Genomic DNA, 26037 nt, shown 5'->3' with positions numbered 1-26037 from the left:
GAAATGTGGAAAGGTTGCAGGAGCAGATGATATTCAACCAGAAATGCTGAAATATGGTGGTATAAAAGTCTTACAGTGGCTGCATTGCATAGTTCCGAAGGCTTGGACAGAGGGAGGAATTCCAGATGACTGGAGCAGAGCTCTCATAGTAACCATAAAGTGAAATAAAACTGAATGTGAGAATTACAAAAGGTATCTCTTTACTGAGCGTTCTTGGTACAATATATGTAAGTATTCTTGAGAAATGGTTGAGAAGGATTGTGGAAGAAAAGCTTGGTGAAGAACAAGCTGGATTCAGGCCAAACAGAGACTGTCAGGATCATATTTTCACTTTATGACAACTAGTTGAGAAATCATGGGAATATAACAAAAGATCTGTATTTAAGCTTTGTAGATCTAGAAAAGGCACATAACAAGATGCCAAGAGAAAAGCTATTCAAAATGCTACAGTTGTATGGTGTCAGTGGGGAATTATATCAAGCAATAATTAATCTTCGAGTTGTAAGTCAGCAATTAGAATTGAAGGAAGTACAGGATGATGCTTTAATGTTAAATTTGGTGTCAGACAAGGATGTATATTATCCCCTCTATTATTCATTATCTATATGGATCACAGTATGAAGGGAAGTGGTATTAAACCTAATAAACAAAGCTGGTATGGTACAAAGTCAACTGAATAAATTTATATGGAATAAGAGAGAAATTAGTCAAAACATTAAATTAGCTGTATACAAGAGTGTGTCCAAGCCAATTTTAACTTATGAATCAGAGCTGGGTTAGAAGTAAAATCACTTGACCAAAGACTAGACTACAAATACAAGTGTCCTGAGAAAGATTAGGGGCGTGAACAGATGGCATCAGTTGCAATATCATATTAAAAATTAGAATATTAGGAAGGAACTTGATATTATTAGCATCCAGGAATATGTTAGCAGAGCTAATCTCAGGTGGTATGGTCACTTAAACAGAATAGGAGAGGATAGATTAGAAAAAAAAAAAAAAAAAAAAAAAGTGTTCTCCACCAGGTTTGGCAGGAAGACCCAGATATAGGTGGATTTATATGGTAAAAAGTGCCTTAGGAGATAGAAATATAAGATCTGATAATGTTAGGGTCTTGACAGATTGATTTGGAGGACAATTGTAGATAGGAAGTTATTAATGAGGTAAAATTTTCAAGCAGTACTATCATATCCTGTACACCCCCCCCCCTCTTGAGGGTACAAGTCAGGAATTTGATTATGATAATATACCACAAAGAGAAGATCACAGGATAATGATATATCCATTTTACTGGAGTAGGATAAGATTGCACATTTGGTCATCTATTATTAATAGCCTTTTCAGAATCAGAACAGTAAGAATGAAGTTTGCTGAACTAAGAGCAAACAGCATAATTTTTAAGTGTTGATGATAATCAATATATCATCAACACTTAAAAATTATTGAGCAGTGTGAAATTGACTGGAGTCACCTTCCCCTTAATATGCTACACTTAACTGCTCTGTCAAAGCAAAGTGTCTTTTTTTAATATACCATTAATGATAGGACAGTTGATCCTATCTGCATAAGATAGGATGTTTTGCAGTGAAAACCCACCTCGTGAGACTAGCTAACTTCCTGTCTCTGGTAGTCCTTTTGTTCTCTTGTCCTACATAAGAACAAAAGGACTGTCAGACAAATCAATTTCATTTCAAATCAATTTTCCAACCAGAAGGATTATGGTTAATCTATGAAGAATCTCCATTCATATAGCATGTCTAAATTATGCAGTGTTGAGCAATCTTTGCCTACAAACATCAAAACCTGATATCTTTTCCTAATAAAACCCCCAATGGCATCCTCCATGACCACAATCCACCTCAACTGTCCCAACTACATCCTGCAGTAAGGTGTACGTCGATCTGAACACTTATGCAAAAATCATCCTGTGGTTTTTACTATGAGTGGTTTTTACACTCATGGTAAAAACCACTATGCTGCAAAGGAGGTGTGGAAAATGTACTACAGGAGTCCAATATTTAGTGGATGGAACTGTCATTAAAAAAATGAATATAATCTTTCATTTTCATAATATTAGGAAAATAAGGCCAGCAACAAGTTGACTTCAAATTTAAAGCTCCAATTAAAATTCTGAAGACTTTACCAAAGTAGCAAGAGCTGGAAATACCAAATTTGGAGTACACCTTTCTCTTTACACACAAAGAAGTTGCTTTGTATAATTCTGTATTCCATTTAATTTGAGAAATAATTAGTTTACATTTATATACTTTTTAGTTTGGATATTGGCTAATTTCTCTTATTTCACAAAAAATTACTCTAATGGCTCCCCACACATCAATCTTCCTTTGTTTCCTTATTCTATTAGTTCTCCATTCGGAATGCAAGCAATGTTTTCTGTTCCCATCTTATTTTTTTTTTTTTTTTTTCATTTTTATTACTGATTTTCATACCAATGAGTATGACATTTAACTGTATAAACATATGTACAAGGTAAACAGCTCAGCTGAATCAATTATTATTATTTTTATCAGGTTACCATTTTCCCATTATGTGATCCATATAGATAAATAAGAGTGGAGAGAGCAAACACTTGTTTTACACTGCACCTCTTTGAATGCTGATTTACAATTAAAAACTAGATAGAATTTGGTATAATGTCATTTATTCCATATAACTAGCATTTTGAACAGCATCTTTTAACTCTTTTCCATTTGTAAGCTTTTTTCAAAAGCCCTCCAGAACATTCCATGATTTCACGGTATTTATCTTCTATATTCTTATCAAAGTCTTTCCATGACTACAGTTTACTTTTACACTTCTCTGAAGTCTCTCAGGGCACCCGTTGACTTACTCATACTTAACTAGGAACTTTCAATATACTTTCTTTTTCCAGAAGTGCCTTCAATTTCTTGAATGCACTATGAAGTTTAGATTTTTCTACCCTAGCATACAAGTTCACCATACACCTACCTAGCTGAATCAAAAACTTAAATATTTGAGCATGGTTTATAGCTGAAAACTGCTGATTACAACTTATACATTTTCCTTTTCAAAATGATATAAATACCCATCATGTTCCACCACAACCACACTCTTTTAAGTCAACAGAGAATATACTTTGATCAGCTGAGTCCTAAACTGTAAACTCATTCAGTCAGTATCCAGGAAAATACTTAGCATGAAAAATGGTGAGAAAATGGACATTACATCAGAAGACTCAGTCAGTTCCTGCACATTTCTTAAATATTATATATGGAGATCTCCTGGTTTTCTAGCTTCAATCGTTCAGCATCCTCCCATAATACATGGATCTCTTCCTTTCAGATGTGTGCACTGCATAGTGACTCCTGTAATGCATAGTAAACTTTAGACCTTCAGCAAGATATCAGTGGAAGTTATATCTGTACATAAGCCTATTATAAAAAGATTTTTTTTTTTAAAACTCGATACTGTACCAAATTGATACAGTGGCGTAGCTGGAGCTTTTTCCACCCGGGGCAGTCTGAGTTTGCCGCCCCTCTCAATACACACCAAAAATATTACAAAAAGTCAAAACGACATAGGGAAAGAAATTAAAACACTATGTTTATGTTTATTTTAATTGTAAGTATAGTTGTTGAAAACGAATTATTAATTAAGTAATAAAATTACTAAGTTAACATAGTCCGCGCAGTTAGCCTAGTGGCTTTGCGCTTCGCAACCATATGCCTGGGGAAGGAGTGTCCTAGGTTCGATTCCCGTCCACGACGTGAGGAGCTTAAGGATCTTCCTCAGCCATAGCCAAGTTAGCTGGTCTTGGGCGTGGGCAGCAGGGTTTTTTCCGCCAGTTTATCTGGGGTTTTTCATCCCGCAAGCAGGCAAACCAGCCCCGTGAACACACAGGTTACAGTCATAAATACTTACGGCAAGGAAGGCAACGGGAAACCACCTTGCTCATAATCATCTCTTCCTAGAATGGTAGCTTATAGCTACCCTCCCGCGGCCGTATGGCAGATGGGAACCAGAAGAAGTTAACATAAATAGAAGAATTGTCGAAAAATAAAATTATGTCTCAAGTGAAAAATGCCGCCTGGGGCAGACCGCAACCCCCTAGCTACGCCACTGAATTGATAACAATTATTTTTTTGATTTATTAACGATAAATAAATACCCATCAGCAAATACGTACCTTAGGTGATGGAACAACACTAAAAGTATTCATAATTCTGTCTGGATATTCTTCACGAATTTTTGATATCAGAAGAGTTCCCATTCCTGAACCTGTTCCACCACCAAGAGAATGGGTGAGCTGAAATCCTTGTAGACAGTCACAGCCTTCTGCTTCTTTTCTTACTACATCCAGGACTGAATCCACAAGTTCTGCTCCTTCTGTATAATGCCCTTTGGCCCAATTATTTCCAGCTCCACTTTGCCCTGAAATAAATATTCAAGATATTTTATTGAAAGTTTATTTTCCACTTGGTTAGAGTATAATAAATTTAGTTTAATCCTTTATCCAAGTGTGAGCAAACAAAGTTTGCGCCTGAAAGTATCTTCAGGACTGGGTTAAGGTGGTACACACCAGGGCAACTCGTTGCAAAGGTGGAGCAAGCTACCAACACTCCTATCCTAGTATCTCCTATAATGCAAAACACATCTCCTTGCGGATATGGGTATTGTTATGCATTAAGGGAAGGGCCACTACCCAGACCGGTTTCGACCTTTATTGAGGTCTCTTCAGTGGGAGCCAGGCCCAAGTCGAGATATCAGGCAGAAGCATTTGCAGGTCATCTCCACCTATAGGAATTGCCAATTGGTGTGCCACCCTTTTTTAATAAATTACTCTGGATTTAGAGAAAGATGTCTCTTATTATACTCTAACCAAGTGGAAAATAAACTTTCAACATCTTTCTCTAAATCCAGAGTAATTTATTAAAAAAGGGTGGCACACCAATTGGCAATTCCTATAGGTGGAGATGACCTGCAAATGCTTCTGCCTGATATCTCGACTTGGGCCTGGCTCCCACTGAAGAGACCTCAATAAAGGTCGAAACCGGTCTGGGTAGTGGCCCTTCCCTTAATGCATAACAATACCCATATCCGCAAGGAGATGTGTTTTGCATTATAGGAGATACTAGGATAGGAGTGTTGGTAGCTTGCTCCACCTTTGCAACGAGTTGCCCTGGTGTGTACCACCTTAACCCAGTCCTGAAGATACTTTCAGGCGCAAACTTTGTTTGCTCACACTTGGATAAAGGATTAAACTAAATTTATTATACAAGATATTTTAGTTAGAACTAATGCAGTAAAGAACCTGTACTTGTTAAGCATGGCTTTGGCTAACTCATAAACACTTAAGTTTTTTTCTAAAGCTGACTATATTTTTAGAATTTTGTTTATAAACAAGTCAATGTGTGATGATTTGAAACAATCAAAAAAGCATTAATGCTAAAAAACTTTACCGTAAAAATGTAGAAGCATAAAAAAACATCACTGAAGAAAATTTTACTGTAATTAATATTTTTAGTTACTGAAATAAGAGCCAACAGGTTTCACTTCGGCGAAGTAAAATATTCAAAATTAAATGGATATTGAATACCACATTATTTCTTAGCTGAATAAGAAACTCAAAGATAGGAAATCTAATCTAAGAGTTTCGTGCCGAATATAGAAAACTATATAAAGTTCGGCGAAACCAAGCGTAAGCCAACACCTGGTAGTGCAATGCTGGGCAACTCGTAGTAAAGGTGGAGTAAGCTTCAATCACTGTCTTTATACATTTTCAAAACATACTGACTACAAACTGGTATTCACCACAAACCAAAAATTGGCAAATCTTCTAAAACCCAAATCTCGCACACACACACACACAAAGAAAGAAATATTAGAACACCAATAACATAGTCTACAAATTTCCCTGCCAAAAAGACTGTGATATCACCTACATGGGTTCTACCATCAGGTCTTTATGGGCAAGACTACAAGAACACTTCTGTGACTTTAACATCCATATTCCAGAACATTTAAACACTAAAAAATGCAACAACATCAAAAAGAAAAATAGAATACAAAGTACAGGGAAAACAGAAATAGCAGTTCACGCCCTTGAACAGAAACATACCCCACAAATCGACAAGGCCATCATAATAGACAGACAAGACAATGAAATAATGCTTAGAATATTGGAAACGACAGCCATAAAATGTGACGAGAACTCAATCAACGTCCACCGACCCTACATAATCTCCGAGTGTTGGAAGCTCCACAACATAAAAATTAGGTCACAAATCCGACCAATAGGCGATAACACAAACACGTCAAAGGCAGAAACACCAAGCTGACACGACATAGAATCCACTTCCTCCATGAGTTCAGACGACGACCCACATGGTTGAAACAGCTTGCACCCCATCAACTCTCTCCCCAGCCCCATTTTCCCATAAACCCTTCCCCTTCCTCTAAAAAACACTCCTTTTTCATCATTTTTTCCCCACTTTACAAAAAAGTGCCCCCCCCACCCTTAAAAATAACATATGTATATATTATATAAAAAAACATGGGTTTTTTCAAATTAATTCTCCCACATTGCCTATTCCCCTTCCCCTTTCAACACCATAACAGTAGAAGTATGCACACTGCAGAAAGAAGACAGGCAACAACATCCAAGAAAAGGTTATGTGCGAATTTTCTTCTATTATGCTATATATATTTATCTCTAAAATACATCTGCAATGCCCTAAGAATTCTTGAGTAAAAAGCCAATGACATTTAAAAAAGGGGCACTCCTAAACGAAAGCAGGCAAAATAGCCGTAATAATAATAGTTTTTAAGAGAAGTAACATGGGAGTTTTCCCAGAAATAATACCTATATTTTAATTAATGTTCGTAACTAGTCTAAGATTATTTCCTGCAGTGTTTAAAATAAAATTAAAACCAGTTACTAGCTGTCTTCATAATCAATAAGATTTTCCAAATCAGATATAAGTTTATAAAAATCTTTTCTAAAAATATCCTATTTAACATAAACCATTCAACTGCATCAAATGACCATTTTTTTTGCATTCTTTCAAAGTAGTTATTCTACACATTTATGAAACTCGTTAAGTTAATACACTTTCCAAGTGATGAAAATACAAATGGTTTTACTAAGTGAATCCTTCTGCAACTACTTTTCTGTCCTTCCCCCCTCTTCTTCATGTAGTTTGAGATACCTTTTAAGGGTATGTCAAAAACATACTTATAGATCTAGAGATCTAAACTTCCATTTTGAAGGTGCAGCAGTAAAAAATGGTTATGCCATAGGCCCGAATCTGTCAGTAATCAGCAATCAGGTTTCCAGTCGAATGGTGCCTCGAGAGTTGGAGTAGTGGATGTGAGAGACACTGTTGAAGCCACAATATGATAAGGGAGCTGGTCATGTGCAAGAGTATCTTCTCTTCTCACTGCATGCCCCTACTCTGGACATGCTGCAGAAGTACTTGCCATAAGCAATAACCAATGCCAATCATCTCTATCAACATAAGTTCCTAATAACCCCCTTCCACTCTCCTAACACCTTTGATTTCAACTAATTCTCCGTTCAAATATACTGCTGAGATCACCTCCTTTATTGGTAACTCAATCTTGACCAAGTTTCCTCTAACAGAATGTCCCATCAAACCACTTTCAACGTTGTCCTCTGGCCCCACAAACTGCCAAGTGGAGTGACCTCCAGACCTTTTCATGGTCACACAACTGTTCCACTGATCCAAACACCTGCCTGAGAAGTTGCAGAAGCCATTCTTGCTGACAATGAAGGTAATCATTATCATCATCAAATTCCTGATATATACCCTCAAGGGGTGTACAGGATATGATAGTACTACATGAAAAATTTACATCATTACTAACTTCCCATCTACAATTTTCCTCCAAATCAGTCTGTTAAATGTCAAGATTCCAATATTATCAGGACTTATATTTCTGTCTTCTAAGGCATCTATATCTTGGTCTTCCTCTGGGTCTTTTTCCTGCCAAACTGGCAGAGAACATTGTTTTGCTAATCTTTCCTCTCCCATTCTGCTTAAGTGACATACCACCTGAGATTAGCTCTGCTAATGCATTCCTGGATGCTGACAATGTCAAGTTCTTTTCTAATATCCTCGTTTGTAATATGATATTGCCATTGATGCCATCTGTTCATGCCCCTAATCTTTCTCAGGACTCTCATATCTGCGGTCTCTAGTCTTTGGTCAAGTGTTTTACTTCTAACCCAGCTATCAGATCCATAAGTTAAAATAAGTTAAACACTGTCTTGTATACAGCTAATTTGGTGTTTTGGCTTGACAACGAAGGTCTTCATTTCTAATTCCATCCAAAATTCCTGTTCACTTTCCAAGCCTTGGTTCAACAAAAAGATGTACCAGTGAGGTTGAAAAAAACTCAGCTTATGCTAAAGCATGTAATAAAATCCAAAATCACCATCAATCAATTCCAATATGACTTTGTAAGGGCTAACAGCAGAAATTTATCCAAATGAATGAATGGCCATACCTTGCAAAGGCAATGAATGCAACTTCTGCTCACCTGCACTTCCATCCCTTCATCCAGATGGTGCCATTACAGGAACTAAAGATAAAGCTGAACTGGCTTTGCTCTTCTTCAAATCCTATATAGATGACTAAGGTAAATTACTTTACCTTAGTCATCTATTTATTTTTATTTTTTTTTGGCAAAAAAGAAATCAGAAGAATATCAAAAAACTCCCAGTAAAGTTTTCCAGTCCTGATGGCACCTCCAGTTGTATTCAAACACGTGTTCACGCCCTCCTTATACTGCTTCTAGGGATAACCTTTTGTTCACCCCCCAATCTTTATCCTATAACAACCCCTTACCAACTTCTATGTCTATCATATCACCCCCTCTTCCTTCTATCCACTAGACTTTGCAAATTGCATCATCTCAACCTTTCTTCATATTCAACATTTCAGAGATCAGAAACTATTTTAGTTAATTGCCTCTGGATTCTCTACAACATCTCTTCATCCTTTTTGAAAACCAGGTGACAAAACCTCCACCTCCAACAATATATCCCCACCAAGAGTAAATTCTACATCCCATCTTCCTCCCCCCCCCCCCAATTTTAAAACCTTACATTTTGCGATGTTGAACTGTTATTCCCACTCCTATGCCCATTTGCTCAGTTTATTCAAGTTTTCTTGTAAGGCCATAAGGTCTGCTCTACTCCTCATAGTTCATCCCAACTTTCTGCAAACAAATGTATATCTGCATTCAAATCTTCCCCAATATCATTAACATGCAGGTTAAACAGCAATAGCTCTAAAACATACCGCTGAGACATGCCACTAGTGACTTTGCTCTTCTGGGATATTGCTCCTCCATACTCAACTTGTTGATGCCTATCAAACAACCAATCTTCAATCCAGTGCACTAGTCTAATATCCAACCCCAATGTTCTCTAGTTTACCTATCAACTTATCATGCAGTAATCTATCAAAATCCTTTGCAATACAGTGTATCCATGTCCAAATCTGCTGTCACCTTATTGTAATAAGTAAGTAGATTACTAAAACGTGACCTCCCTTTAGCAAATCTGTGCTATGCATCAAAGATAACCTCACTGTTGGGAACCCAATTCTGGATCCTGATTCTCACCAACCTTTTCAACACCTGACACACAGATTGGCCCATAATTGATGCTTGAATTCTGTCACCTCCTTTAAGAAGCAGTACAGTCTTGCCTTCCTTCCACTTCTTTGGAACTTGATCCAATGTAAGACTCATATTAAACAAAAATATGTCAAGGCAGATGTCAACTCTCTGGCACACATTCCTTCAAAATATGTGGAATATATCATCAAGTCTCACAGCTTTATTAATATCAAGTTTGCTTAATTCCCCATATACCTCTCCCTCACTCACAATCAGTCTCTCCTCCTTATCATCCACTGCTCCCAAACTCTCCATGATGTCACATTCACAATGATGAAAGACCTTTATGAACTGCTCATTAAATATCTCGACTATATCCTATGCAGAAGTTGTCCTTATACCATTTTCTAGAATCAACGCCTTCTACTATAATCATTTTTTTTTTTTTTTTGGCTTTGTTAGCTGACTGCTACTCATACTGATCTTTTGCTACCCTTACCAAACAAGTTGCCCTCCATGAATGTTCTTCGTATTCCTCATGGAATTGATTATTACCACTCCTCTTACGTTGCCTCCATAATGTCTTTTGTCTCTGTATTGCATGCTTAATGTCTTCATTCATCCATTTCACACCCAACTTATTTAACCTTTGAAATACATTTAGACATTGCTTCTATTAGATAGTTCTTGAATATCACCCAAGCAGAAATGATCTCCTTTCCATCTAATTCCTCATTCCATGCTACAGCTACAAGCTATTTCTGAGCTTCTCACAATAAGCCTTGTAGTTCCATATATACCCTTTCCTTACAAAGTCCTCACATGGTTGGGTAATCACCCAGGTAATCACTTCATTGTCACTCATCAACTGGAGGGAGACTTAACATCTCATTTATAATAACATCCTTTGATGAGATGATGAAATCCAAGATCCTAAAATCATTGTGTGCTCTGTCGCACACACACACACACACTACCTGAGGTAGTTATCCCTCAAAAAAAAAAAATTTTTTTTTACTTTTGGTTGCTATCTCATCATTCCAATCTATATTGCCATAATTAAAATCACCCATAATGATCACCCTTTTCCTGCCTGACTAATTTGCTTATACATTTCCTGGTTACCACCCTCCATGTCTATAGCAACATCCAATAAAGTATTTATTCTATTCACCTCTATCTCGTATCATACCATACTACCTCAAAGTCACCACCGGTGTTTTCCCCCTTGCATCTCTACCTTGTATGGACAAAATTCTTTCTATCATCAATAGCACTCCACCTCCCTTTTTGCCATTTCTATCCTCAGAGAATACATTATACCCTTCTATCTCTATTCCTGTCAAGATGCCATCCTCATCCAACCATGTCTCACTTATTACAACAATTTTTAGGTGAACAAACTCAATCAATGCAATCATTTCATTTCCCTTGTTTCTGATACTTCTAGCATTTGTATACAAACATAACAGCTCATTCCTGGATTTACAAGTTTCACTGATACTACCTATTAGATGTGAATATACTTTTCTCCATCTTCTCCATACTTTCCTCAAGCTATTTCTTTTTTTCCTTACTCATTCCAGAACCTTCTTCAAATCCAACTGTTTTCCCTACATCCCTGCTCACCCTCTTCCCTTTTTGTCTACACATGCATTCAAATTCTCTTGGAGCATCAACAATTCTTATGCTGTGTTCTCCTGTCCACCCTGAGTATCTCCATTTTCCAGATCTCATTCCTTGGCTTGACAGTTATGTTCAACCTCTCCAGGTATAAAAACACATCATATCAACATTCATTGTGTAGAATTTATGAAAACAAAAACACTCACGTTAGAATAATTATTTTACTTACAATTAAGAAAATAATGCTCAACATTTTGATCTCTGTACTGAAATCATCATCAGGAAAACATACAAATGTATAGGACATAATCGCAATGCATGGAAGCAAAGAGCCATATCAAATAACCATCACCTTAACAATGCTCTTGAATAATGCAGAAAGTCATCAATAGCCAATTTCTATATTACTTAGATGCCTACCAGTTAAAGATCACTAGTATGGATTCTGCCAATTTAGACCCATGGCCTATACTATTGGTTACAGGATGCCCATGGAAAGGTTTAGAGAAACATGCTATTGCTCTTGACACAACCTTCAAATTTCATCCTACTTAAAACTAACTGATGTCACTTTCTAATTTCAAATCCTCTGTATATACACGTATCCTGAACTACCATGAAGATATTGCTATCAACAATAAAAGACCTACTCTAATGACTTGAAAAATTCCTCCAATTCTTTCATAGGAGCACCTGAGATCACATATAACAAATAAGTTGTTATTGTCCATTTCCCCAGTTTGTGCACACTTGAATTTGCACTCCAACCAGGAATGCCATCTTCATGGTTGGTTTTGAATGCTATTGTAAAAATAATCATATTAAAAATTCTGAATATTTTTACGTATTAATTATGCTTGTTAGTTTTTGTTTTCATACACGCAGTGTCTGCACTTGTGATGTGCTCGTTATGAAAATGTTATATTAGAAGTAACATGTAAAGAAGTAAAAATATTGAAATACTTACTAAACTGATTATTTGTGTTACTTATAAGAAAGTTTGTATTTTAAAATGTTGAATTTTGTGTTTTGTGAAAGACTTTCTCTTAGCGCTGATGGATACAGCGAGTCAGCTATTTTATTGCAGTGCGTGGTTTCTGACTTTTGTGAAGTGCGCATGCTCCCGGAGAGAACTTGATGTGTGATTGACAGCTGACAAGGAGAGCGTTACGTATCCAAGTTACAGTTGTAAACAAGAGAGCGTTCGGAAGTTTTTTAGAACACTGGCCGAGGAATATTCAAGTTGGAAGGAACTTGATTTTTTTGTGTGCGGCAGTCAAAGGAAATTTCATATTGTATTCTGAAAAGGGAATAGTGAAAATAATAGGTTTCAAGTAGGACTAAGTAAAGAAATAAAAGGAAATCTTGAAACTATAAGTTTTTTTATAAATTGGCCGGTAAATATTCAAGTTAGAAGGAACTTGATGTTTGTTTTTGTGTGTGGCAGTCGGAAGAAATTTCCTAGTGTATTCCGAAAAGGGAATAGTGAAAATATTAGGTTTCAAGGTGAAATAAGTAATGAATAAAAGGAAATCTTGAAACTGCAAGTTTTTATAAACTGGCTGGTAAATATTCAAGTTAGAAGGAACTTGATGTTTGTTTTTGTGTGTGGCAGTCGGAAGAAATTTCCTAGTGTATTCCGAAAAGGGAATAGTGAAAATATTAGGTTTCAAGGTGAAATAAGTAATGAATAAAAGGAATTCTTGAAACTGCAAGTTTTTATAAACTGGCCGGTAAATATTCAAGTTGGAAGGAACTTGATTTTTTTGTGTGTGGCAGTCAGAAGAAATTTTATAGTGTATTCCGAAAAAGGAATAGTGGAAATAATAGGTTTCAAGGAGGAATAAGTAATGAATAAAAGGGAATCTTGAAACTGTAAGTTTTTTTTAAAGTGGAAAAAGTTAAGACTGTCATTTAGTATTGTGAATGAAAGAAGAACTTGTTGCTTACATTCTAAAGTGAATGTTTTTCTTAGAGAAAATATTGATAAGGAAAACCTATAAGTATTCAGGATGCCTGAAAGTGAATGTTTAGAAAATATATTGATTAAGAAGATTTATAGGTATTAAGGATGCCTGATCTGATGAGTATTGCTACTAAAAGGAAACAAGATTTAGTCGAGAAGACTTTTATGTGTGTTACATTGATTGATGAAAAGGATCCTGAAAATGAAGCCTTGTAACTTTTGGAAAAGAGCCTTAACAGAAAGAGAAAAAGACTATGAACATTTTTTTTTGTGATTGTGAAAGAAAAAGTGTTTAGTCTTAAGAGTAAGTTTATATTTTTAAATAAGGCCTTGGATCCATATAATTAGTTATAGTTATGTATTATTGCTAGAAGTGTATATATATTGTTTTAGTTTTATTAAATGTGTTTATTTTGTACTTGGTTTTAAGTCAATGATTAGTTGGATTCTGAAAGAGTGAGTTAAAGTCATTGCACCAATTGGAGTGAACTCTTTGTGCAAATATAATAACATATAGGGACACTCGGAGTCAAAATAAAAATAATTGTTAGTAAAAGAAATTAATATAATATTTCACCTCATAAGTATATAGAGAGAATAATAATATACATAAAGAGGGAAATATATATAAAATACACTATCACTACTACTTCCTTTCTTTGATCGTCATTGCCCAAACATAACATTTATTATTTAGTAGGATCTCACCTATTTCATTCTTTGAATCAGTAAGAGATAATTATGTCCACATGGCACTTTTCCTGTTCAGCAAGTTTGATTTCCTTTCTAACTGATACTCCTTATGTTGTGGTTCCTATCTTCAATTCTTCTAATATTAGGTTTGTTCTTCTAGATATTGGATTGGAGTTTGTTTCAGTAGTTGACTTTTCACTGTTCACCCTGGTTCTCCTACACAAACAGATGGGGGAGGGGAGGCTTGTTTAACCAGGTGACACCCCACCTAGCATTAAATTGCATCATGCTGTACCATCATGTTTATTTCTAGTTTAAGCATAAAGAGTACAATTTGGTTAGCCGAGGCCCATCACCAGCCAATCCTTGAATGCTTATATCCGTCCCATGCAAAATAACATTAAGACTCTTCCCCCCCCCCCCCCACCAGCTAGCAAGGGATTGAAGTTTGCTTCTTCCTCTACTGTCAACACAGAGTGTTAGATATCTGTTTTTAGCCTGTAACCCCCCCCCCCCACTGGGTAAAGGCCTCTCCCATTATGGGAGGGTTGGGTCTACTCCCATGGTGATCCACTCCATTTTGGGAAAGTGCATATATAGTTGTATGAAAGTGAAAGACAATCACAAACAGCCATGCCCATGGCAGGATTCGAACTGCAGCCTTTTGGTTGGAGAGCGTAGTACGCTAACGACTCAGCCAGTGTTAGGTATTTTGATAACAGTATATCCATAACAATTAAAAGACTGTAAATAACATTTATAAATAACAGCCAAGTCATTTTTCTGAAATATAACACTAGAAACCTTTAAAACAGCTTTGATGTTTTTTTCTGTTTTTTTTTTTTTTGACTCCCAAGTTATTGAAGTGCTTTACTTCAAATCAAAACATTTCATTTATGATTTAAATGTAAAAATTAAAACAAAATTCATTCTAATTTTGTATAAAAGCATTTGCTACTGTAGCATTTGACTTAAGCTTGACTTCAAAATTCATAGCAAAATGTTACTTATAGGAATAATATTTCACACATATAATGGTTACAGGCAAATTCATCAAAAAACAGTTAATCGAAAGACAATTCATCGAATGCAATTCATCAAAAAAGCAATTTGCCAAATAAACAATTCACCGAACGACAATTTAACGAATGGCAATTCGTCGAAAAGGCAATTCATCGAACGACAATTCGTCGAAAATGCAATTCATCGAAAATTTTGCGATGAATTCTTTCATAATTCATCGAAAAGTCATTTTTCTTGCAAAGTATTGTTTAAATATCTTCAGTAACAATGTGGAACGTTACTCATGATACAGACAACATATTTAAGTGGTCATTGAAACATAATAATTATTTTCTTGCATTTTAGAGCATTTAATGTAAGTGTACATCCTTTTTTATTGTACAGTTAGTGATTTATCTGTAGAGAAGACAGGAGTACCACATGCACTTATCTCCCGAATAACCTCGAAAACATGTAATTGCAGTTAATAAGGGGAGGAATAGGCTAAGAAATTCGTTCTACCAAATTATGTCACAATAAGTCTAGTCGATTGAAATTAAAAATTTCATTAAATTTCATCCAGCCAGAGCGAAATTGCTAATATCATTTAGGAACTTCTTTACAGAAATGTCATGATACAAGCGATCCATTACGAACTAAAACTGAACCGTGCATTCAGCTTCTTGTTCTGAAAACGTCTGCGAATTCTGCTAAATCTGCGAGTTATTGTATACATAATTTCGACACTATTCATTGTAGCCCCGAATATAGCTGAACTGAAAACTGGAAGGGTTCGACATTTTTTTGTAAAAGTTTCAAATACGGAATCTAAATAAAATTTTTTCATTAATAAATGTAATAAATAAATAAATTTACTGAATGTAAGCTAATAGGCCTAATACTGAGATGACTAGGCTTTTCCTCCTGGAAATAGGCAAATCGGACAAGAAAAACAATAAGAATCGATATTGTTCTGTAATTATTCCTTAGTAAAGCAGCATTGCTATACCAACAATCATTATATTGAGGAGGATGAGGGAAAATAGTATTAATCATTAATATTACAACTACTACTACTAATAATAATAATAAATCGATTCTTTGATGTAAACATTTTTCACGATATAATAATAAAATATACAGGAATTCAGAGTAAAAATATTGGAAAACTTGAAAAAAATTCATTCCTGAAGATTTTTCAATCACGTTTCACTTATTTACTCCTGTTTCTGTTATTCCTCAACGACAGGAGTGCTACATGCACTTATGTCCCGAATAACCTCGAAAGCAAGTAATTGCAGTTAATAAGGGGAAGGATTAGGCTAAGAATACTGATGAGTGTATGTGTAGGTATATTTCTGGGTTTTCAGGAGGTGATCAGTGCAGATTGTTAAAAAATAAATAAAAGGTTAAAATATTCTCTAGGAAAGGAAAATAATAAAATAAGGAATGATGAATAAAGAGTCTTAAAAAACAAACCTGTAAACCTTTTAGAAGCATACTCATCTGGTGTTATATTTAGATCAGCAGTGGTTGGAAGTCTTATTCGACTTTTGAAGGATGCCAGTGGTCGGCAGATCACAGTTAGAAAACACAGTGCTAAAGGAAATTGGAATTGGGTTGAGTTGTTTTGAATTAAGGAAGAAGCAACTGGCCTTAAATCCCTGCGTGTTTTTCCAATTCAGTTCACTTGTTTTTCGGCAAGAAAAAAAAAAACCAAGTTTCAGAGAGGAAAGCCTTCCATCCTCGTATGAGACAGGCTAACTCAACTTCAGGTTAAACGCCCTGATAAAGGTGCTTGACATCCTTGATAAATGTAGATGCTGAAGTCCTTTTCAGCAGTTTTATTAAATGAGCTGTAGAATTTTTCTCTTCTCGGTTTCTGCAGTTTTGTAGAAAATAAGTTTAGGATGGAGGACTTTTTTTTATACATTCATGCCGAGTTTTTTTGTAGTCTTCCATTTTCCAGAGATGAGATGTTTCTTAAAGTTGATTTTTCTGTTTTGGAATTTTCGAGTTGGTTCGAAAATATGGCTCAGCAATGCGATCATGCATGATCGCATTGTTGAGCCATTTTTCCACGAGGAGACGATTACGAGAGTGGCATACCTAAATATGCTAGAGAAATTTGTGTTTCCCCAGATTGAGAATGTGTAGGACCTCATTTTCCAACATGATGGAGCAACTCCACATTATGGCGACTGCGCGTACCCTACTGCTTGTCGTCACCCCGCAGTCCCGGTTTGATTTCGATCAATTTCTTTTTTTGCGTATATTTATATTTGTGTATGTGTATAAATAATTAAGTAAAAGAGTTTTTTTTAAGGGGAAGGGGCGGAAAAATATGCTACTGCACGTGGTGACAAAATTTCTAGGGCAGGCCCTGGGGCCAGTCCTGGTGAATATGGTGTTTGAGGTAGATATTGTAATCCCAAGTTGTATATTGTCTGTTGGATTTCATAAACAGGTGCATTGTCCTGCAAAAGCAACACGCCTCTGCTTAGTTTCTCGAACCGATTTTCCTTCAATACCTCCTTCAATTCCTTCAGAGCTGCTGTAACAGTTTCACCTTTCTTGAGGTAAGGTAAGGATTACACCATCCATATCCTAAAAGACAATGGCAAGAAATTTCCCTGCTGACTGTTTGATTCGAAACTTCTTTGATCATGGAGAACCTTTGTGTCTCCACTCCATTGACTGTTGTTTGTTCTCTGGGTCATAGTGACGAAGCCATGTTTCATCAACGGCTAGATATGAGCTAAAAAATTTCACAAGGATGAAATCCCTTTATGAAATATTCTTTTAACATCTCAACTATACCCACCTCAGTGGATATCATTCACTGCAACCAGTATGCCCCGCCAAAAAATCGCTTTCCGTACGAAGTAGGATAAACAGTAGTTATAAATAGTAGAATAATAAAAAGATATATACCTCTCAAAATAATCCAAAACAAACCAAAAATAAATAAAAAAAATTGCACACACATCTTCGCCCCCACACGCCTTATAATTCCTTTTTCGGTGAACTGTATTTTCGATGAATTGTCTTTTCGATTAACTACTCATCGGTGAATTGCTTTTTCGATGAATTGCCTTTCGGTAAACTGTTTTTCGATGAACTCTCCGGATACCCATATAATTATACATTTGTTATATACCTGTATTTGAAAATGCAAATTTTAGTTGTCTTATATAAATTAAGTGCATGCATCGTATTAATATTTTCTGTTTCTGAATTACTAACTTAAACTTACCAAATACAAAGTTATCTGGCCTAAAAAGCTGTCCAAAAGGACCTGAACGAACAGAATCCATGGTTCCAGGCTCAAGATCCAACAAAATTGCTCTTGGGACATACTTTCCTCCTAAAAATAGAATAAAAAAAGTATATCTGAAAAATTAAAAATTTATGGAAGGGATCACAGATATGAACACAGTGGTATAATATAGCTGAATATAACTAAGCGCTTTCTATAAATTAAGGCTAAATCAGCATCCATCCAAGCTACAACAGCATAAACACCTGACTTACCAAAATGTTTATATTTTAAAGTAAATTCAATGCTGATACCATATGTGTGATCAATTTTATGTTTGCAAGGAGAGAAATCAAAATAATGAGGAAACCCACTCCAAAATAAATCTGAAACAAACTTATTTGGGGGGAAAAAATTATTCACATAGGTGATCACTACCCCAGATGGAATGTGGATGTATATCCACACTTACAGCTTACATTCTTGCTCCCCTACCCCATTTTTTTTTACATATATATTTATACATAAACCATAATAAGTGACATGTTCAGTTCTAAATTAAACAATCTTCATTAACATCTTTTAACAAATAATGACTAATTTTTAGTTACACAAAGCTTGCTGTTTTTATAACTTGTTACTGAATGCCACCCTACATATTTTCAATCACTGAAGATTTTTTTTTTTGTCTTCAATATATTCACATTCTCTCAATGCTTGTTTCAGCTACATGTAACAAACTCCTCCTTACACCCGAAATTAACTTGGAAGTTTCAGTTTAGTCTCTTCAGTCTTAGTTAAATTCAAATTACAACTAGCCAATTTTCATAAGAAATAATCCCTCCATGCACTGTCTGAAGATAAATTCTTTTGGCATCTATTTAAAAAACTAACAAGTAAAAGTTGTAAAGCTGTAATTTAATATTAGCTTGACCAGAGACAATAATTTCCCTTCTGCTACAAACAGAGCTTTTTAAATTAAACCAACAATCTGCTAAGATCCATTAGCTGTCTTAATATGGAGTCTTGAACTTAAGTTTTCTGCAACTAAAATATCCAAATCTTGTTATTCATAAACCTTTTTTTAAAAGCATGTTCATAAAACTTTATTCTAATCCAAGGAACTCTCTTCCATGTACAAATAAGCTTTTATAAATCATACAAAGATTTGAAATGAGCCTTTGCAGAAAAACTATTTAAATTTTTAAACTCCAATTAAAAAAAAAAGAAAAGAAAAAGCAAACTGCTGTTAGTAAAGTGCCTACCAAGCATTTGTCAAGCAAAATGAAGTAATAACAAACCATACAAACTAGTGTGTGCGCATGCATGTCTACACAGACACACACACTGTAGTTCCCCCTTTTCCGTGGGTTCGCTATCTGCAGTTAACCCTGGTCCAGAAATATTAAATGGAAAAACAGCAATAAATAAACAAACAATTTATAATTACATCAGCAAAGTGAATATTAGAACCAACATTATTTCAAAGCCGAATGTTTCTAGAAACTATAAAACGTTTCGTAAGTTGACCTGAGAGCCTACGAGAATACAATCCTCGGCATCCCCAAGTTGCCTTAGCTTTCACCACTTGACTTAGTAGCTAAGGCAACTCGGGGATGCCGAGGATTGTATTCTCGTAAGCTCTCAGGTCAACTTACAAAACGTTTTATAGTTTCTAGAAACATTTGGCTTTGAAATAATGTTGGATCTAATATCCACTTTGCCTATGTAATTTTACATTGCCGAAATGAAGCCGTGCCTAATTTATAAACTAAACTTTATCATAAGTATGTATGAAGGTGCTCTGAAAAGTTCTTGGCCTAACAATAAAAAAACGAATTTATAAATTTAATAATTATTTTTATTTTTCAACATATCTCTCTTAAGATTAATACATTTATTCTAGGGATGCTCCAGCACTATTATCCAGTCCTTGTAGTGGTTCTCAGTAAGATCTGCAAAATACCCCTCTACAGCTGCAATCACCTCTTGATTCAAAGAAAAACACTGACCAGCAAGAAGAGTTTGTTTTGGGAAGAGACAGAAGTTAGAGGGAGCCAAATCTGGGAGAATAGGGTGGATGTTCCAACAATTCATAGTGCAGATCCCTTAATTTTCCCATTGCCAAAACACCTTTGTGGGCAGGAGCATTGTCCTGATGAAAGATGATTTTTTTCTTCTGCAAACCGATCCTTTCTCACGAATTTTTTTCGCCTAGTCCGGTTAAAAGATCTGAATAATATTCCCAAGTTATTGTTTTACCCTTTTCAAGATAATTAATAAACAAAATGCCTTTAGCATCCCAAAACACCAATGCCATGACCTTTCCTGCTGAATGGAACCGACTTTGTCTTCTTTGGTGTTGAACAACCGGCTTTTGTCCATTGTTTTGACTGCTGTTTGGATTCTGGTGTGTAATGGTGAATCCAAGTCTCATCCATAGTAATAAATCGACACACAAAGTCAGTTTTATTCTTGTTAAAACACTCCAAGCACTGTTCAGAGATTTTCATGCGAGTGCGTTTTTGATCTGCTGTGGGCAAGCACGACACCCATCTCGCACAAAGCTTTTTCATTTGCAATTCTTCATGCAAAATATATCCTACACGTTCTTTTGAAATGCCCATAGTCCCAGCAATTTCACGTACATTGACTCACCGGTCATCCAATAACATATCGTGCACTTGAGCAATGATTTCTGATGTTGTTACACTTTTTGGATATCCTTCATGTGGATCATCTTCAAGGCTGGTATGGCCACGTTTAAACTCAGTAGCCCATTTCTTAATTGTTGAAAACTAAGGAGAAGAGTGTCCATAAACTTTTATGTACTTCGAATGAATTTGTTTTGGCATTAAACCTTCTTTTACAAAGAATTTTATAACTGCATGATACTCAATTTTATCCATTTCAAGGGATACAGACAACACTTTTGCTTCAGACAGCTGTATAAATGAACTACTTGATAGAATGACTTGCAATTTCACATGGATACTTATGACAGATGTACCAATTTAGAAAAAAAAATCTTGCCGATAGAGTTGCCATCTATGGTCAAGGCCGAGAACTTTCCAGACCACCCTCGTATGTATGTATAGAAAAAAGCACAGTATATATAGGGTTTGGTACTACCTATGGTCTCAGGTATCCATGGGGTGTCTTGAAAATTTCCGGCAGATAAGGGGGGGGGGGAACTACTGTATTCATCCCATACACAAGGTTGAGGGACCTATAGGCACATCAGTGCCATGTGCACAGTGCAGATGAAGACTGAAATGAATATGATTTGAGACCAGTGGTATGCTACTTAGAGGATGAAAATGATAAAAATAGTCCTGAGATGCTCCAGCATTGGTTGGGAAAGTAGAAGAGAAAAAGTCATTCTTTGTGGTTGGCGGTGAATGACTAGAGAGGAAACCAGCCATCTAGTTACAAAGAGCCAAAAATAGACTAAGATATACCATAAGGTCACAGTTTCCTAATTTTGTATCTTTGGCAAACAACTCCACATTCTTCACTGAAACCTTTCCCAATAACATTAAAATATAAGTTAATAAATGGCCCTAAATGGTGTATGTTTTATTACACACCATTAATGATTTCCCTCTTCCAGGACCAACTCACTAATATCTGTCAATCGGCCTGTTATCCATGTCCTTTTTCACTTTCTCTAGCTTAAATACCAGTTTGTCACCTTGGGATATGTAAGTAAATTAATAAAAAAAGCTCACTAACAATTGTTAAAATTTTTTGAGAAAAAAAAAAGATACTTATTGTCCTTACTGTAAGAAATAGTAACAAAGCTTGTAAGTGTCATGAAGTTAATAAATTAGTTATCTGTGGTTCCAAAGTTTAAATAGGCAATGCAATCTTTATACAATTTTTTTATCTAGTTATGGGGGGGGGGAATAACACATGCACGCACAAACACATTCTCATTTCTTCTACTACAGGATATGTGAAAAAAAAAAAAAAAAAGTCTTCTTCTCTTTGTTAGTTCACTTGTCACAATTAAGAATATATATGAGAGAACAGACCAAATCTGTGATTAATAAATGGTTTCCATGGAGGTCACAGTAAGAAACCATATTTTACAAAAATCAACACTAAAAGGATCAAAACTATGAAAATAGGCAGGAACACAGAAAACTTCAGTTGCATTCTGAATGGAGAGTCTATAGAACAAGTAAAATATTTCAGGTATTTAGGCATCTTTTTTTCAATGAAGATGGAAAATTAAATTTGGAGATCAGAAAGTGGAGGAATGATGATTGCCAATTCACTGGAGAAGTGACCATGGAAGTGCCTACAAGTACATTATTATTAGGAAACTCTAAGGAGTCCTTAGACTCATCGAGAGAGGCCCTAAACATCATGTCAAGAACTATTCAGCATTTGCACAATATCTATCATACTTTGTTTTGAACTCATTCACAGTCATTGAAAGTTTATTTTTCACTTGGTCAGACTATAATAAATTTAGTTTAATCCTTTATCCAAGTGTGTGCAAACAACAAAGTTTGCACCTGAAAGTATATTCAGGACTGGGGAGTCCTGAAGATACTATCTTCAGGCACAAACTTTGTTTGCACACACTTGGATAAAGGATTAAACTAAATTTATTATCCTTCACAGTCATGGCACCCACAACAGACTCTGGCAGCTTATTCCACTCATTCACCACTCTCCAAGTAAAAAACCTAGTCCTAACACCATTGCTCAGTTTCCATGGATGGCCCCATAGTTCTCCCACCACCAGACCTGGTCTAAAAAATTTCCTCTAAATTAATCTTGTAAAAACCCCTCAGTAATTTGAAAATCTCAATCACATCACCCCTTTTTTGCCTATCAACCAATTTCTGTAACCCACAGATCTTCAATGTGTTCTCGTAAGGTTCATTCCATAGACCAGCTACCATCTTGGTCACTCGCCTGTGGATCCTCTATCTCTTCCCCATCACCAAGAAACCCTGGTGCCTAGATCTGCACACAGTAGTCAAGATGGGGTCTTATCAAGGCTTGATAAAGAGGAACAATAACCTGCTTGTCTCTGCTCATCAAAGTATTCTTCAGTAACCAAGTGATCTGATGAGCTGATTTAGTCACTTTTGCTGTCCCCCCCCCCAAACTTCAACTCTCTATTCACCAACACTCCCAAATATCTGGCTTCGTCAATTTCCTGGAGTACAGTTCCACCGATGTGGTATACTGCTGCTAATCTTTTTCCCCAAAAAATGCATAACCTTACACTTTGCTACATTACATTGACATCCATTCATTACCTTAACCCAGTCTGCCAATCTATCCAAATCATCCTGCAAAATTTTGACATCATGTGTATTCACTATTCCTCTACCCCAACTTTGCATCATCAGCAAATAAATTTTTGCTGATGATGCAAAAAAAAAAAAAAAAAAAAAAAAAAAAAAAAAAAAAAAAAAACAGTTCCTTTCCTATACCATTAATGAGCAAATTAAATAGCAGTGGTCCAAGAACAGAACCCTGTAGCAAGCACACTACTAGTTACAGGCCTTCTTTTGGACTCTACTCCTGAATAAACTACTCTCTGATATCTCTCCATCAACCACCCTCCTATCCATCTCACCAACCTTATATCCATTCCCCCATGTGCTGCAGTTTTACTGATTAGAATTCCATGTGGTATCCTGTCAAAGGCCTTAGCAAAGTCCAGCAGTATCACTATAAACCCATTACCCTCATCCAATTCACCCATCACTGTATTATAAAACATGAGCAAGTTACTGAGGCATGATCTACCCTTTGACTAATTTCTCCAATACCTTGACAATGACTTCTGATATGCTGATCGGTTGGTAATTTGCAACAGCATTCTTGGAGGCTCCTTTATGCAATGGAACTATTTTCCCCTCTTTCCAACTCCTCGGAACTAACCCAGAGCTGAGACTTAAACAATATGCTCAAGGGCACTGACAATTCCTTTGCCACTTCATATAAGACTCGAGCTGGTATACCATCCAATCCCACAGATGTATTCACGTTAAAGTTCTGTAATATACTATTCACCTCGATTCCTGTATAAGCCACTGGTTCCCTCATTCCTCCAATATCACCACCTGGATGATATACTCTTGCAAAGTGTTTGCTTAGTAATTCTACTATTTCGACTGATTCAGTTACTTCGCTACCATCTGCATTCGTTAAATCATTCTGCTGTACACATTTTTTCTTTTACTTGCAGCATATTGAAAGAACTGATTGGGATTCTCTTTAGCTTGTGTTGCTAATTTCCTTTCATAACCTGCTTTTGCTTTTCTTTCCAAACTAGTTACCCTTCTGGACTGTGCTTTGTACTGTTCGTGTGCCTGCAGATTACCTTTCTCCTTAAATTCCCACCGCAATTGTTTCTTTTTATGCAGCTCAAGCTTAATGGTGTTATTCATCCATTTAACTCCCACTTGATTTACTCTCCAGACTCGAGGTATGCAGTCAGCCATTACCTCCCTCAAACACTCCTTTACCACTTCCTATGCACTATCAACATCCAGCCCTTGCAGTCTTACATGCCATGGCACTGATCCAAGTAATCTTCTAAGCTTGTCATACTTACCAGCCCAATAATTTCACATATACCATATCTTAATTGAAAATTCCACACATTTAGCCACCTGCCAGGTCAAGACCTTATGATCACCAAATGATGGCAGCATGGTCATATTTGTTATAGTCAAATTCTCAGATGCAATTACTAGATCGAGCACTCTCGCATCCTCTAGTATATTCCATCACATGCTGTCTCAGGTAGTAATCCTAAAATCCATTATCATAGTTGAAATCTCCCCATAATAATTACCTGTCCTCCACTCATTGAGTCTATTTGCCTATACTATCTCCATCATCTATTCCATTGCCTGGTCTATAGCAGCACCCAACTGCATATTTTGTTCTGCTGGTCTCAATCTCACACTGAATAGCCTCAAATGTTCTATTTTCACTATCATGCAGTCAAACTATTCTCTTTGGCTGCAGTTCATCGGCTATCATCAATAACACCCCCCCCCATTCTTTCCTGAATCCACTATACCCTTCACATTCTATCCCACTAACTATATCATCTTGTGTTAGCCACGTCTCACTAATGCCAATAACCTGTGGCCAGGAAAAGCAAACCAAGGCCAAAAATTCCTCCTTGTTCCTAATACTCCTGGCATTAGTGTACATAAAGTGCAAAATCCCCCTAGTCTCACCCCCCCTATCTTGATGCCTTATACTAACTATCCCATTCTAATTTGTTATCCTTTGTACAAACTCAGGCATATTATACACATTCTTACACTCAACTGCCCCCATTAAGAGACAGTGCTGAAACACTGCACCTGTGAGATTGAGGTTGAAGTGAGTCCGTAAGAGAGGGATCACCTATGAGTCTTACTGCACACCTCTGCTTAGTGGGAAGGATTTTAAGGGAAATTTTAGGTGCACCACATCAAACATGTGAACAGTATCCTAAACATGGGACAGTTTGTATATAGCAAAGACTTGGTTGGGTATAAAATCCATTTCCTTCCTCCCATGTGTGCTTTCCTCCTTCCAGTCAATGTTATCATAGTTGAAATCCATTTCAACTATGATAACATTAATGGTGTTATTTCCTTTGCCTTCCTTGAACAAAAGAGAATGCCAAATTTCTTGGATGCTGAGGAGGCTAGTGATGTGATGTGATGTGTTTATGCCAGGAAAAACTGGAGATAAACGTTAGTGATTTGTGTTCTCAGCTTACCTTTAGTGATTGCTAAAGGTAAGCTGAGATCCCAGGTCTGAGCTGGGATCTCTTTTGTGTGAGAAAAGAGAACACTGGTTAGTGGCATAGAACGTTAACAAG

At 36.2% G+C, this 26037-nt stretch overlaps 1 protein-coding gene across 1 annotated transcript in view; it reads right to left on the bottom strand.

Moving 5' to 3' along the window:
- The window catches only part of LOC150103102 (tubulin beta chain), a 53957-nt gene that overhangs the window by 8976 nt on the left and 18944 nt on the right, over positions 1 to 26037 (bottom strand). Inside the window, exons 3-4 of the mRNA XM_090397324.1 lie at positions 18174 to 18284; positions 4169 to 4413 (exon numbers count right to left, since the gene is read on the bottom strand). Of these exons, the coding sequence (XP_090253450.1) occupies positions 4169 to 4413; positions 18174 to 18284 (356 nt within the window). The remainder of the gene's footprint in view (positions 1 to 4168; positions 4414 to 18173; positions 18285 to 26037) is intronic.

This window comes from Typopeltis vanoorti, chromosome 9 (assembly GCF_054136105.1).
Source record: "Typopeltis vanoorti isolate ZY-2024b chromosome 9, IOZ_Tvanoo_1.0, whole genome shotgun sequence".
NCBI classification, from domain to species: domain Eukaryota; kingdom Metazoa; phylum Arthropoda; class Arachnida; order Uropygi; family Thelyphonidae; genus Typopeltis; species Typopeltis vanoorti.
Note: the sequence above shows the minus strand (reverse complement) of the source record. Positions and strands in the feature narration are given on the sequence as shown.